Source organism: Ceratotherium simum, chromosome 20 (genome assembly GCF_057802395.1).
Source record: "Ceratotherium simum simum isolate JZ-2026a chromosome 20, ASM5780239v1, whole genome shotgun sequence".
Taxonomy (NCBI): domain Eukaryota; kingdom Metazoa; phylum Chordata; class Mammalia; order Perissodactyla; family Rhinocerotidae; genus Ceratotherium; species Ceratotherium simum.
In genome coordinates this window covers 28076657-28093391 of record NC_141919.1, presented here as the reverse complement: position 1 = coordinate 28093391, position 16735 = coordinate 28076657, and the positions used below count along the sequence as shown (strand labels likewise).

The 16735-nt window shown below is 39.7% G+C and overlaps 1 protein-coding gene across 6 annotated transcripts in view; it reads right to left on the bottom strand.

Moving 5' to 3' along the window:
• The window catches only part of KDM4C (lysine demethylase 4C), a 389491-nt gene that overhangs the window by 145105 nt on the left and 227651 nt on the right, over positions 1 to 16735 (bottom strand). For all 6 annotated transcript variants that reach the window (XM_087444566.1, XM_087444572.1, XM_087444571.1 and 3 more), the window contains 2 exons: positions 14703 to 15016; positions 10491 to 10599 (listed from right to left, as the gene is read on the bottom strand). In XM_087444566.1, coding sequence (XP_087300692.1) covers positions 10491 to 10599; positions 14703 to 15016 — 423 coding nt within the window. The remainder of the gene's footprint in view (positions 1 to 10490; positions 10600 to 14702; positions 15017 to 16735) is intronic.

Here is a 16735-nt window from a genome sequence, read left to right as displayed (position 1 = left end):
ATTAAATTCTGCATCAAAGTACTCCTAAAATGCTAATGTAATAATGGATAACAGAATTCCACTGTTTTAGGTCTAAAGCACTTAAGAAATTAAATGGATAGACACATTCTTTATGCATAACCTTGCAATAACAGAGATGTCAAAACATTTCAAAAGGATACATTCCAACTCACTGAATACACTGCTTTAAACAACAGAAACATTCCGAAACACACTCTTTCAACACTCCTATTAGAGGAAAATGCCCTGGTACTTATGGTACCTCTGGGGAGGCGGATTTCACAGAGAACTTTGGCTTTACTGATGTTGCTTAAATTTCTTAAAAAACATTAGCTCATATTTCACATATGTATATATTCTCACAATACACACAGACAACAACAGGAATACTGCAAACGACTTACTCTATGAACAAAGACGGCTGATCCTTATCAGACATTTACATGTGCTCACGTCTTCTTGCATCAGTACTGGGGCTGTTATTGGGGGCTGCTAGTGTGATAAAGCAGAAAGAGTGCAAACTTGGGAATTAGACAGGATTTAAAGCCTGTTATCTACAAATTACCAGCCTTGTGACCTTGGACCAGTGAATTAATGTCTCTGAGCTTCAGTTTCCTCAACAGTAAAAATGACGACATCATCATCTATCTTAAAGAACTGTAAATAATAATTGCTAATAACGTATACGACAGGAAGAAAGCAGCACAGTCAATTCTCAGATCGTGGTGGAAATGGGGACAAGAAAACTCCTAAAAGAAAGTTGACATATCTTTGAGAAATTGGCTGACGACATGGCACCAAAAGGAACTGATTTTGAGTATCAAAAAGGTGCATCGAACTAGAAGGATGTGCAACTACGACATACAACTATCTACTGGGGCTCTGGGGAAAAAAGGAGGAGGACTGGCAATAGATGTTAGCTCAGAGCCAGTCTTCCTCAGCAAAAAGAGGAGGATTAGCATGGATGTTAGCTCGGGGCTGATCTTCCTCACAAAAAAAAAAAAAAAAAAAGGTGCATCAAAGATAGGTGACAGAATGAGCATATGAAACCACTGTAGGCTAGGCAATATGACAGAGGTTAGAAATAAGAAATAAAAATAAACTGTCCCTTGCATTCAAGAAGTTCAAAATTTCCCATGGGAGAAACCTCCAATTTCTTCAACTATTTCATTAACAGCATCTATAATACAAAGTCAAAAAACGGCTGAACAAGATCTCTAGGCAAAGAACCACTATCGTGTTGCAATTTACCTGTAAAAAAAGCTCCCCTTAGCTAAGTCAGCACTGGCCATCTATGTAAAGGACAGCAGGATCCTTAGACATTTTGATCTAAGAACTAACAGGGGTATCCGCCTGGCAGATCACACAAAACAGCTGCTAAGGAAACAGAGAAGAACTTCATGCAGGGTGCACGAGGCTGGCTATTAGGCAAACAAGGGCATGGGCTACTCAGAGAATGTACAGAAATAAGAACAAGTCAAGGCAGCAAATGTCTATTCTGTCATTCCACACCCAAAGCCGTCAGGTGGTCCCGTCAGCTGTGCTTGCTGTCCTTCAAACCAGCCACACTCCCTCCCTCCCTCCACGGGGCCTTTGCACTCACTGCTCTCTCCCAAGAAGATTCTTACCCCAGATCCACGGCTAACTCACTTAAAGGCATTATAAAGAATATTTGCTCAAGACCTTAACAACGATGGAAATATCTGAGTAATATTCAAACATGTTCACATATTACAGTAACCTTTTTCTCAAGTTTCTACTCTTTTTTATTAGCATAGCAAAAATCCCTGCACTTTTCAATCTTGAAAATGCTTCCCCACAACAAAATAAAACCAAACGTGAACAATAAAACAGTGGAACATCAGTGTACAGTTTAGAAGTCCATTTGATATGATAAAAAAGTAGTCAGCTCATCATTTCCCTAATATTGGGAACTTAAGACTCAGAAAAGAGAAAATGAAAAAAACAACACAATATAGAATTAAAATGATGATAATGTGAGCCATTTCCTAATCACTCACTATCTGGGAGCCTTATAAATGTCATTTAACCACCCCAGCAGTGAAAAGTCTCTTCCTAAAATCCATGACAATGGTCCCCAAATGCCAGCCTGCAGAACATTGCCAGCCCAAGGCTAAGTTTTCAATAATCAGAGGCAAAACAAAGAAAATAAAGACCACAAAGTAATCATAAAATTAAATTTTATAATCTACATAAACTTTGCAAACTTATTCTTTACCTTCATAGTTTCACAACCAAACAAAAGGTAGAAATAAAAATGCAGAAAATGTACAAATTATGAGATAATTCACTGGCCTATAGGGTTTCTCCAGGGAAAGGCGGTTGTATACAAGTTTAAGGAAATGTAAAGTCATATATTTAAGTTAAATTGTATGAAATTGCAGTTTTTATACACAAAAAAATCACATGTTAGCAATTTCATACATTTCAACCTAAAACAACAATTTATTTCAATACATAAATTATTAAAATTATGTTAATAAAATAATAAATATAATAATTCTATATTTATCAATAATTTCTATTTTATATTAATCTAATAAAATAATTTTATTTTTATGCAACTATAGTATCAAAAGCTGTTCCTCAGATGCTTTCTACAAGACTTTAAGAGTAACAATGCACATGTGAACTCTAAAGAATCAAAGTCTTGACTATCATTTTACAATCCCAACGCTTTCCGCATATTCAGACATCTGATCATAAGACTTCATGCCAACCGCTGTTGAGAAAAATTTCAAGATTGATTCTGAAAAAGTACAGAAAGCAACTGTATAACATAAGTTAAAAAGCTAGCATTTTTTCCTCTAATTCAATCAAACCCTTACGAAACCACTAGCATAATAAGAGCAAGGTGTTTTTGATTTTTATTCCCCATAACGCAGTAAAAGTCAATGCCATCGGGGCTTCCAATGGAATTTACTGACAGAGGAATCAAAATAAACTGAGAACGCCCACCTATTATTACACAGCTGAGTGCTAGATAAAATATCCATTAAATCTGAGTGCCAACAACATCTAATGTTTTACGTCCACATAATGCAGGAAAACATTGGCTGTGACCTATCAACAAACATTCTAAGCCAATCTACTTAGTAATCTGCTGAAGTTGCTGTTTTATTGCTTAAACAGACAGAAATATAACTGTGCTTATTATGAAAGTATAATATTACCTCAAGCTAATAAGAATTGATGGAACAAAGAGAAGAGATCGTTATATAAAAATTAATAACATTTGGAGCATGACATGTAACAGTCATAAAACAGCATTTGTTTTTTAAAATTGGCAAAGAAAAGACCTTTTTACAGAGGGGAACCACTGTCGATGAGGGATGTTCCTATACTTCACTATTTTGCTTTTCAAGGAAAGGCTAGCGTGGGCAAGGGGACTACATAGAATCCTCTCCTATTACATTTTGATGGAATCAAAGGCCGTTAGAGTTTGAATGAAACTTTGGGATCACTAATCCAACCATTTCATCATGCAGGTGAGTAAACATACGATGAGCCTCAGAGAGATTACACGACTTAGTTCTCTAGGGCCACATAGCCATTTACAGCCAAGGGGAGACTAGGAGGCAGGTCTCAGGTTGCCCCCCATACAGAGAGTCACGTGCCCACTACCATCTGGCAAAACAAATAAACGGTGCTTTTAATATTTAAAATGAAATTTGTTTAATTTAATACTTAACATTTGTAAAGTCTGAATCAATAAAAGACATCATTATTATATTTGGTCAGTATATCCACTTAATCAATCCTTGAAATAAAAGAAATAAAATGAAAACCCGCAAATCTTTACCAATCCTCTTAGAAAGAAGGGAGTTACAGCACACCCAGGGCAGGAGGGCATAATTTCTCCAAAAATGTCTACCTACCAAAGGTAAAGTAAAACAGCCAATTCTAAATAACGTCCTTTTGTTTGAGGGACAATTGCAAAGTGCCCAAAAGCCAGCTTGCGCACTAGTAGTATTGCAGTGACTAAATGACCCAGAGTAAATTTCAGAAAATACCATAAGAAATATCAGGCAATTCCAGAGAAAACAAAATCTCCAACAAAGTGAAATCACTGGGTAGTTCTAGTCTTGGGAAAATACGCTTAGGGTCAGTTTAGTATTCAAGTGCATTATAAACATGAGCACTTTAATAAGACAAGCATGAAACAGAGAAAAACATTTGGGAAAGGAATCAGATTTTGTGAGACTTGAGTTCCTGGGATTTTCCTTACTTAACTGTACTTGAATGCATACATTTTATTCTTCAAAATAACTGAAAACCTAGGTTAAATGGGTTGAATAATGGTCAAACACAAAGAATAATCTCTAAAGCAGCAATTGCGATCTCTTCCATCTCTATATTTAAATATTTAATCCATTACTAAATGAATTATAATATTAATATAGACAGACTGTCCAAAAAATAAATTGCTGTTAACACTGCCTGAAATACACTCCTAATCTAACCCTCAAGGCATGCAGACATTATAGAGATAGGGATCAGGGTCTAAGCTGTCTTTAATTTCAGAGAGATGCTTAACAGCTCATTACAGTACTGCACTTGCTGAATCGATGATTTATAGACTTATCCAGACGGTTCAGATTAGAGAAAATTAGAGCCATAACCAGAACTTTAATCTGAATCTTGTCAATTTTCAACTTGTAGGTGGGGTCACTTCTGCACTTGGGTAAACATGGTACAGATAGATGGGTATCTGGGTCTCAGTCTTTCTGTATAATTATTCTAGAAATCATAAAATTATAGTTGAAGAGTTACAAATAAAAATTTGGTCCAATGGCGATGAGCTCAACATACCACCACATGTTATTTCAGGGTATTTGAAATGCCAAAAATGCATTCATGAACCTGTAGGGTAGGAACCCTGGTCATTCATGATCATTCCTCACATTTTACACAGGAGGAAACTGAGGCCAGAGAGAAGACTTGCCCAAAGTCAAAAAAGCTTACAAGGGACAAAGCCAGGACTCCAGTCAGAGTCTACTGTCCATTAGTCAACTAGATTCCTCTTCAGAATTGGTTCAGAAGATTTTGCAATTGCTTCTGAAAGACGCCTTGGAGGCATTAACAGTCTGGACCCACTTTTACTTTAAATTTCTGACTTGGAATAAGAGGGATAAATTTGATGGCAGTCGTACGGCTAAGAATTGTTAGGGTGACTTTCTCTTCTTGTCCTATCATCTTCCTCCCTCTACCAGCCTAGAGCCAGGCGGCAAGCCCTCCTGTCCTCTCCCTGTGCCTAGGGTCAGTTTTGGTTTTTTGTTTTTCCCGAATACACCCTAACCAAGGGTGGAGGCTTGTAAGAGTCCAGCGCTGTATGTCTGAGGGATCCTCTGAGGTCTTAGCACTGATTCCCCTGCCTCCACTCTAGTTCCAGCACATTTCCCCCAGACAGCCATAGCATTCGCTCTCCCCTACCAATCTGGATGTCATTTCCCTCGAAATCACTTCTGGATTTCCCTCATTTCTTGACAGCTCAGCTATCACCCTCCTCCTGCTCCTCATGATCATATCACCACCACAACAACAAACATTCACTATGTGCCGAACACTGTTCTGAGTGCTTTACACAGAGCCTTTTAACCCTCAAAACAACTCCATGGAGCAGGTGTTGCCAGAATCCCTGCTTTGTAAACACAGGCACCAAAGTCTGGAGGGTCACGCAGCTCATGGAGTCCTGGAGTCGGCTGACCATGATTGTAGACATGGAAAAATACTAGCTTTATGTGATTTCACCTCTCCATGCACATATAAAGGTTGATTGTTTTATTTTTTCAATTATTTCTTGTTCTTTTGTAACTGGAGGATTATCTGGTAATGTAGTCCATCACATTGATACTTCAAGTCTCTTTAAAATATTTTTTGTCCATATATAAAAGAAATGCATTTAGTATAGAAAATTTCAAAAATTATCAGCAGACAAAAGAAAATTAAAATCACTTGATAACAATCTTGCATATTTTCTTATAAAGTTTCACCTTAACTTTCTAAGTCTCCAGCAAAACTCCACTGACAATATTAGTATGTCAACCCCACTCATCACCCGCAGGAGGTGGGGACACTGAGTAGAGTATCAGGGCGTCAGCCACTGCCACGTCCATGAGGCCCCCTGTGTGTTTGCAGGGCTTCTCCTCAGTTTAGAGTTGCTTTAGAAACAACAGTGACCTTTTCACTTCACCAAGGGGGTTAGGTGCACAGTAAGCACCAAAGCAGTGAATATCTTGAAAGTCAATAGTAGGTAGAGCTGGAAAATTTATATTGGAAACAAATGTAGTTAAATTGTCAAAAAAAATGTTGAGAAATGAACGCATACATGTGTGCAGGATAAGAGCTTCAAAGAACAGACAATGAACCATGAAGGGTAAGGCAGGGGTTTGATAAAATGCATGTTCAGAATACTGGTGTCGTGTAGGGAGAAGTTCTGGGGTTGTGCCAGCACAGTTAAAGTGGTGCTGATGAAAACTCCAGTCAGAAGAAGCATGCATTAGCTAAAAAACTTTTGAATCTGAATGACCTCAAACTGGGAAGAAAGGCAGCAAATATATATATATGTATGTGTGCATATATATATGTATGTGTGTATATATATGTGTGTGTGTATATATGTATGTGTATATATATATTTGTATACACACTCACACATATACACACATACTGAGGTGTTAGCTAAGCAACTACGCCAGTGGGATACCATTATCTGGGAGCCCTCAGGTCTCCAAGGCTTTGGCCACATCTGCTCCGTGTCAGCTGCATTTTTACATTGAACGGGTTCCAGGATTTGGCACAGTGGTAAAGAAGATTCCAACACAGTCAGGATACAAAACTGAGTTAGCTGATATATTATACATATTTCTCCAGCTAAGTAAAACAGCATGTTTTTCTATACACATATACATACAGAGAATATTTCCTGAACAAGGATTTACATTTTCCATTTAACACGACAGCATATGTTACATTAAGATATTTGACTATGTTTTTTAACGGATCACCAGGGCTTTCCTGCTTTTGGATGCACAGGTGATTTAAGCCACAGTGATTGACCCTGGACACGGAGGAGGAGGAGGCAGGAGGAAAGGTGCGAGAGTGAGGAGACAGACACACAGACAAATAGTAAGGTGACACGTGGTATGCCAGAGCTACGTAAGTACAGATGTAACAGGACAGAAGAGGCAGGGAAGGAGGACTAGGTGCTGAGCAGAAAACAGTTCCAAGAAGGAGAGGGTATCACAGGCGAAGCAACAGTTTAGGAAAGTGCATGGAAATAAGAGCAGCAGACTCTACCCAGAAGAAAAAGAAAGTTGTCTGAATGGAAGGAGAGGAGGATTCATGGAGGGTAGCTGAGGGATATGAAGCTGGAGAGAGAAGCTGGTACTGGATCGTGATGGCCTCAAAGTCACTTACCTATATCAAAGCTGGAGTATTAAGGGAAACGTGGGACAGCCTTTGAGGAGGCATCTTCACCAACCAAAGACAAAGAAATACCGTGGCAGATTTCCGAGCTTGCCGCCCCCAATGCGTTTATCCCCTCACTCCCTGTGCCTTCCGAGGCCAGGAAAGAGTGCTGCTCTCAGAGCCCGCCTGTTCCCGCATGCTGCCTACACACCCCAGGGGCACCCACTCAAAAGCCCTGAAATGGGAGAACAGCAGCATGCCATTACATTGACACATCACAGGAGGAGAATGGGCACATGGAAGGAATGCTTCAAAAAAGAAATAAAATGAAAGCACTTCTCTTTCAAGTCTATGTTTCAATTCAACATCTGTATAATTAGTTTAATAAACAGGGAAATACATAGAATATTAATCCATGCTTCAGGATCACCTTGTGCAGCTGCCTAACTCAAGGAAAAATTAACTGAAAAATATTTCAGTTAAAACCAGAGGCAGGTTAGTAATTTCTTTTTTTTTTTTTTTTTGTGAGGAAGATCAGCCCTGAGCTAACACCTATTGCCAATTCTCCTCTTTTTTTTTCCATTTTTCTCCCCAAAGCCCCACTAGATAGTTGTATGTCATAGTTGCACATCCTTCTAGTTGCTGTATGTGGGACGCCGCCTCAGCATGGCCGGAGAAGCGGTGCGTCGGTGCGTGCCCGGGATCCAAACCTGGGCCGCCAGTAGCGGAGCGTGCACACTTAACCACTAAGCCACGGGGCTGGCCCCAGTAATTTCTTTTAAATTATAAATAAGAAATATGTGGTATACATTTAAGATTTCTTTCACCAAAAAAACAAGAATTAGATACTAGTTTTTATATAAACATACCATATTCTAAACATCATTCTTTTCTTATGTATGCCCCTCCGCTCCACCACCATGGACCTGTATTTTGCAGCTAAGCATGGAAATCCTCTCTGATCCTGTAATTACTGCATCTGCCACCAATCAGAAGGATCTCTACAGTTTCAGGCCATTTGAGTATCTAAGAGCCACTGCACTATCCTTTGAGAAGAGCAGCTTAGAGGTGACATCTCCTGCACGTGAGCTCCCAGAGGTACTGGATCAATTTCCCCTTTGCTGCTTTTCTGTTAGGGAGTCAAACTCGAGCTTCAATAGAGAAATGCTCATCCACCAATAGAGGACACTGACTATTGTTTAGAGACACAATCTCTCAGATGCTCAATCTAGTCATGCTCCTATCTGGCATACACACCTACTTCCATATGAGGAAGGCAAAAGAAGCCCAGTAGTTAGGGTAGAAAATTCCCCAAGGAAGCTAGATTTGGAGTTGTGTGCTCCTAACCAGCAATAATCCCACTGATTATCACTTTCTAACGATGATGTTCATTCACTTCCAACTGCACAGGACACGGGGGCAAAAGGCTGAGGTCACATTCAAGTGCCCAATGAGATAAATGATTTACTCCAGGACACAGAATATTCTCCATTGTCAGTTTGCAAGCTTGTAAAGATCTTTAGCCATCACTAAAATTCTCTGATTTTCCTTTTTAACTCTCAAAAATCCCCAGAGGACCCCAGGAGCCCTTAACACATTAAAAGAGAGAGTGAGACTGTGGCAAAAGTCCAATGTTTCAGCAAGATATTTAACCTCAAACCCTTGAGAGGACTTGGTTAAACCAACCCATTTATAAATTTTGCAAGCTATACTGAATGAAATCAGAACTACTCTCCATGGAGAAACTCTGGCTCAATTTATGATGGCCTACATCAAAATAAACTACCCGGGAAAACAAGGACACAGGAGAAAGCCGTTTTTCTTATGTGTTAGGATAGCCCATTCGCTTCCAAGAGGCTACATTGAATATGGGCTAAGATGAGGAAAGGTAATTAAAATTCAAAAGTAATGTACGTTAAGTATTAATGACTTTATACAGAATTGTCCTTTATCTTGACACTAAGGGGAAAATGGTTTGTGCTTGGTCTGATAAACCAGGAGAAAGGAACTGAACGTGACGATACATGGAAATTAACACAAATATGTTTCCTTACTTCTAGTACTAGAGGCAGAATTCCACCTCAGACTGGTGTTATAGAAACTGCTACTATCATCATCTGATCCCTAGACTGACGATCTTTTTTTTAACTAAACATGGGGTATAAAGAAGACAGTGAGTAAAAGGAAAAAGTCTGCTACAGATGTCTACTCTAACAAATGTGTTTAAACTTAAACGAGAAGCTTGAACCCAAGATTCATGTTACTCCCCTGACAGCATCCTCACAGACACTAGACTTTAATTAACAATTTTCACCAGTAAAAGGAGACTGTCTCAAAGCAGGGCTCTTTACAGAAAACCTGCTTGAATTGATTTTTTTGGAGATGGAAAAATAAGGCCCTCATGATTTTATGAGACACTTGCAAGGAAGAAATAGCTGGTCAGTGGTCTGATTTTTAATTGAAAGCAAGAAAAATACATTTTTGGAAAAAGAGAGAAAGAAAGGTAAAAAGGGCAACCAGATAAAACAAATAGAAAAATATTACATCCAAGAGTAGTAACTGGTTGTAAACGAAACCATTTCACATCAAGCCATGCCAGTAAAATCTAGTTAAGTTTCGAGAAAGGATGTTTTGCCAACACACCAGGTATAAATAGGCTATGGAAGAACTGTATGTAGTTTCTTAGTCAAGATGGTGTTAATAAATTGAAAGGATTCAAGTTAAAAATAGACAATGCAAAGAAACCTACAGCACGTTAATTCCATGATTTGACACCTCTAGAGAAGTGATTCTCAACTTCTGGAGTATCTTAAGGCTAATGTCAGAAATGACCAATTTTATATTATGTGAAGCAAGTATTTACCCCTAAAACCCAAATTCCTTTTGCCTGTAAACTGCTTATTACTTATGATCTCCTTATGGTATATATTTGCAACTGGGTCAAATTTCCTCTCTACCAAGCAATTTTTTAGAAAAGTTTGCTACAACAAACTTACAGAATAAATACTGAACAGTACACAATACATACAGAATAAATACTGAAAACGTCCCAAGCTCACCTTCATCACTGGTTGCCTGCTGCTTCACCAGAGTCAATGGGGATCTTGCTGGAGGCTTACTGAGTGGATGGCGCCAACTTTTAGCAGTTTTGGTTTCTCCCTCTATTCTCTGGTTACAGAACAAAAATGGGGGGGAAACACCCACAGTTAAAGACTTGTTTTAAACAAAAAACTATGGTTCACAATGACTTATGACAATTTAATTATGAAGATTTCTTGTACTTATTTATCTCCTAAAGAAGTAGCCCTTTTATAAGAAATTTAAACCTCACAAAGAAATAGGAATTCATTCTGTTAGTTAATTTGCCAAGAGGTCAATGAACTATCCTTCCACTTCATATTAAAACACTGTCTGTGGTGCAGGTTAGGCTGATCAAGCCTGCAATAAACTCAGCAGTGAGCAAGTTTTCAAAAGTTCTACAAAACTAACCTAAATTTAGGATTGTATATTTATAACAACATAGAACCATGGCAATTGATCGCCTCTACGCTGGCCGCATGGGAATATCTGGCAGCTTCTCTTGCTCTCTGTCCTCATACAGAAAGCAATACTGCCAAGCTGAGCCTGAATACTTCCTTCCATTCAGAAACAAATCACCACTTCTCTGAGGATCAAAGAAATCAAAAATTGTTTTTTTTTTTTAATATGGCACACTACTGTCATCTTGAAACCACTTAAATTTTATACAAAAGCTTTTGTCCTGGGCTTTCCAAACTACAGTTTCCTTTCAAAGGTAGAGAAAAAAGTCATGTGCACCCTCCCTTGTGACATCTCCCAGACAGAGCCTACTTACAAGCTTTCTTATCCATGCAATCCAAAAAAAAAGGGAAGGAGGGGGTGGTTCCAGAGAGAGAGTCTGAATTAGTGGGTTTGCATCAACAGTTGACTAGGAAAGAAAGGAGTCTCAGAAATTTCCCTGTAAGATGAAGAAGCAGAGGCTGGAAGGAGAGAAACCACTCTGGCATCTGACACCAAAATAGGATTATGAGGAAATGTGTGAGAGCATTCTAACCAAAGCTGGGAGTGGGGAAAAAATGACACAGTGATAGAGGGTGAGATTTATCCGTGGTTTATAATAGCTGACAATGAGTGTAGGAAACTGTAACTTAGTCAACAAGTAGTTATTAAGCCCTTACTACGTGCCACACTGTTCTAACAGCTGAGCCACAGCAGGAAAGATTGTACCAGGTCCCTGCTGTCAAGGAGTGTATATGATAGAGGGGAAGGGCACACACAATAAACAAGTAAAATTTAAAGGTACCATTAAGCAAATATGCAATAAAGAAAAAATAAAGCAGGACAAAGGAATGGAAAGAGATGGGGAGGGAGCTATTTTATACTGGGTCATCAGAGAAGGCCTTTCTGACAAGAGACATTTGAGTGGAATCTTGAGTGCAATGCGGGAGCAACACATTTAGCTCTCTGAGGAAGGAGTATTTTGGGCAGCAGGAATAGCACGTAAAGTGTGAACATACTTGGTGTACACCAGGAAGAGCATGGAGCGCTGCATAGACAGACAGACAGACAGACAGACAGATACTGTTCAACACGTAATATTTCTTGAGAAGACTGACTAAAGCTGACTGCTACCAGCACACACACAGCATTACACTTAATACTAAGAAACACTGGTCAAAACTACACAAAAACGGGGCCGGCCCTGTGGCTTACTGGTTAAGTGCGTGCTCTCTGATGCTGGCGGCCCGGGTTCGGATCCCGGGCGCACACCGACGCACCGCTTCTCTGGCTACGCTGAGGCCGCGTCCCACATACGGCAACTAGAAAGCTGTGCAACTATGACATACAACTATCTACTGGGGCTTTGAGGTGAAAATAAATAAATAAATCTTTAAAAAAAAAAAAAAAAAAAAAAAACTACACAAAAACGAAATGAGTCTGTATTACTTAGAAAGATCATCCAACACCACGGTGTGAGAAAAGAATACCACACAAGTGTTTCTAAGAAGGGGCACACCACGTCACCCAGCCCTCAACAGCAGCATCCGCCGTCCTACTCGGCAGTCTTTGCCCAGTGAAATGATAAAGATGAAGGTCACGGCACCGAGGGTAGACTCACCTCCATCGAAAGCAAGGAAACGGGCTAGTTACTTTCAATTCCGTTCTAGTTTACAGAACGTGAGTAAAGATAATTTAAATGGACATTTGACTTAGTCACCATTCTACAAAGAATCTCAATATCTGCTCAGCTACATTTAATCCCTACGTGAAATTAAGTTGTAAATTTTGTTTACTTTTATTTTTTATTTATTTATTTTTTTAATTTTTTTGTGAGGAAGATCAGCCCTGAGCTAACATCCCTGCCAATCCTCCTCTTTTTGCTGCGGAAGACCGGCTCTAAGCTAACATCTATTGCCAATCCTCCTCCTTTTTTCCCCAAAGCCCCAGTAGATAGTTGCATGTCATAGTTGCACATCCTTCTAGTTGCTGTGTAAATTTTGTTTACTAGTATGTGAATCCTATTTTCAAATTTCCCTTAGCCACCCTTTCAAATAAATTAGACCGTATTTTTCTATTTCTCATATGTTTTGATAAATATTTCATAGTTCAGTAGGATATACAATCATGCATAAGACAATAGATGTTATTGGGTCAAATTAGGAAATTATCTATATTTTATTTGACATTTTAACTACTTATAAACAGAGTATTCCCAAGTGGATGCCTTACCTAATCTCCCTTGCTCTTCAAAGATGCAAAAAGGCCTGTGGTGACTTGAAATGAGTGGGAGCAATCAAGAAGTTGGTCTGTTCAGCGTCCAGCTCAATTGATCAGCTGAAACAATTGAGGCTCTCCTTACTCAACCACTTGAATTCCCTCATCAAGTTGTATAGGTCAAAAGAGGTGACTGAATTCTGACAATCACTACACACAACCGGAGCTTGCCTGACCCACCCACAATCTTACGGTTACAGTGACAGTTTACGCTGAAAGCATATGATATTAACATCATACAAGAACACAGGAGAAACAAGGAGACCCTATACAGGGTTAGAATACGGAAGAGGGGTCTTGAGTTTTTTGAGAGGCAAAAGGTCTGTTTCTGGCAGTGGGAAGGACCAGAAAAAGTCAGCCTGGTCCTAGAATCAGAGGCAGGGGAAAGTGTGACCAGGTGAGCCCTAATGTTAAAACAGAGGCTATGGAGGAGACGGCCCGGTGGCGTAGCGGTTGAGTTCGTGCACTCTGCTTCAGCTGCCCAGGGTTCGCGGGTTAGGATCCTGGGCGTGGACCTACGCACCACTCATCAAGCCATGCTGAGATGGCGTCCCACATAGAGCAACTAGAAGGATGTACAACTATGACATACAACTTTCTGCTGCGGCTTTGGGGAGAAAAAAGGCAAAAAGGAGGAAGATTGGCAACAGATGTTAGCTCTGGACCAATCTTCCTCAAAAAAAAAAAAAATAGAGGCTATGGGAAGCCTGGGACCCAGAGGTATTAACTGTTGGCAGAGCCCTGTAGGTGAATCATTTCTAGTCTGGTTAATATTGCAGGTAATAGAACCATTCTGTATCTTGACTGTAGGAATGTCAATATTGTTGTGATATTCTACTATAGTTTTCCAAGAAGTTTCTATTGGGGGAAACTGGATACACAGGATCTCTCTGTACTATTTTTTTTTTTGGTCTATTTTTTTTTTTTGGAGAGGAAGATTAACCTTGATCTAACATCTGTTGCCAATCCTCCCCTTTTTGTTGAGGAAGACTGGCCCCGGGCTAACATCCATGCCCATCTTCCTCTATTTTATGTGGGACGCTTGCCACAGCATGGCTTGATAAGCAGTGCATAGGTCCACGCCCGGGATCCAAACCTGTAAACCCTGGGCCACTGAAGCAGAGCACGCGAACTTAACCACTATGCCACCAGGCCAGCCGCTCTCTCTACTATTTCTTACAATTGCATATGAATCTATAATTGTCTCAAAATAAAGAATTTTATTTTAGAAAAATGTAAAAAGAAAGAAACTTAAGCTCCAACATGTGGCCAAAAGTTCCATGCTCTCTTAACTATCACCATGTGAGCCAGAGCTCAGAGAGGGCTTATCTCCCAGTCCCTGAAGGAAATATGATTAAGATTCATAAATGTGAAATGTTATTTCTTCCCTAAAGCAAGATTTCAACATAAAGAATGCTGTTTTCAGCAAGTCCTCTCACCACACAAGAAATACAGTAAAAATGGACATTGCCACATACGGTGGGGACTTTGAAGCCATTTCTCTCTCCACTGGGGACCGCTGGGACTTCCCCAGGTTCGAGGCCACTCCCTCGGCTCTCTACGTCACTCTCTTCTCCCTCTGTCAACACACTGTTAGTCTCCGTCACTGAGGAGCATGACTCAGGTGACTTTGGCCATGGAATTTTGGGTGGGTCTAAGTCCTCAGAGGTCACGTGGCCACTAGATGTGGAATCATCAGCCTCACTGGAATTCGAAGGTGGAATTATGGCATAGGCTTGGTCATCCTCGGTTTTTATTTCCTCCATTACAGATGTGCTTGAGCAGCTGTTTCCTGAGGAGTAAAACAAAAGATTGTTAATAAACCTTGCATTGTATTATTGCTGAGCAGAACTGCTAAACTATTCTCAACTAAATTCCTACTTTCCAACTTCCCCAGACATAGGTGGGAAAGGTCACCAAAGCACCACGCAGCCTTATTAGCTGTTAAGGTGCAACCTTGGAGTCTGGCAAAAGAATACACTTACTGGCAAAATAAGGGATTAAAAAGGGTTCCACTACAGACCAACGTCAAAAGCTAGGGCAATAACAATAATTATCCAAAGCAATAGCAATTTGAAACCTTTCTAAAAATAAGAATTATATTCCAATATATGATGCCAAGAGCTGCTACTGATGGAACATTCCACCTCAGAGGATGTATGTAACGAACACATGTAAGACTGTGAGGATCCAATAAAAATTATTTCCTGCACTAATCCTGTATCATACACTGACAGCACACAAAAGGAGAGGAGTATCACAAGCACCTCTCTTCTTCTGCCATCTCTATTCAACCCTTCTCCCTCTCTTACACACACACACACACACACACACACACACACAGAGACATAAGCATCATTTTACCTATCACATACCAGCACTGATGGTGAACCTAGCCACATCTACTCAAGTGTTTTGCCAGGTCTCAAAACCTGGAGGTCAAAATGCAAGGAACTATGTAGTGAATGAAACTGGGTGCCCTTGGCCTAAACCACCCAGTAATTCATAAAGTAGTTAATTAAACCCAGTGTGATAAAAACTATGCTGTGGGACTATATAGAAATATCCGTGTGTGTTGCATAACTGCCTTCTCTGCACTGCTTGCTGCCATTCCCTTCTCTACCTTTCCCACCTTGCTATCTTCTATCCATTTATCTCAAGTCAATTCAGATATCACCTACTCCAAGAAATCTTGCCAGGCCAGCCTCCTTTCTGTTTTGGATCTTTCCTTGGTATACCACCAAACATCTTATGCCATCTCTATCATGGTATTTACCATACTGAATTGTAATTATATATTTATTTGTCTAGCTCTCCATTAAAGTATAAACTCACTGGGAAAAAAGTCTAGGATTTAAATTCTATTACCACAAATATTTCAAGAGAAAAGCTATTGAGGATGAAGCAGCAGCTGAGGATCAGATTAATGAGGACTATGATAAGGACTTTTTCCTTCACTCTAAACGGAATAAGAGTAAGAGGAAGGTAGGGACAAGACCTAAGCTACGTCACTTCAAAGGCTCACTATGACTGCCATATGGAGAACTGACACCAGGGGTGACCAGCATGGACACTGGCAAAACAGGAAGGAAGAAACTTCTGCAATAGTCCAGGCAAGAGATGACGGTGCTTTGAATGAGGAGGAAGCAAGGGGTGGCCAGATTTGGGAGAGTCCCATGACTGAAGGACAGATCGGATGAGGGGTATAAAAGGAAGACAGGAATTACCGACAAGCTCAATTAGTAAAAGGACAAACGCTCCAATAAATATAAAACGAGGCAAAGCATTAAAGCAGTTTCAGAGAAATATGCTATAAAGAGGAAAAAAGCAAAGTAGTTGAGACTTACAGATGATGGCTTTAGTACAGAGAAACAGCCAGCGATCTCTACGTACCACTTCACCAAAAACCTTTATCTTTATTTTCTTCTTAAAATTAAGTCGAAAGCTAGGAATCTACAAAGAATTATCTACAATTGGTTTCCTCTGTTTCATGTGAATTCAAGAGAAGCTT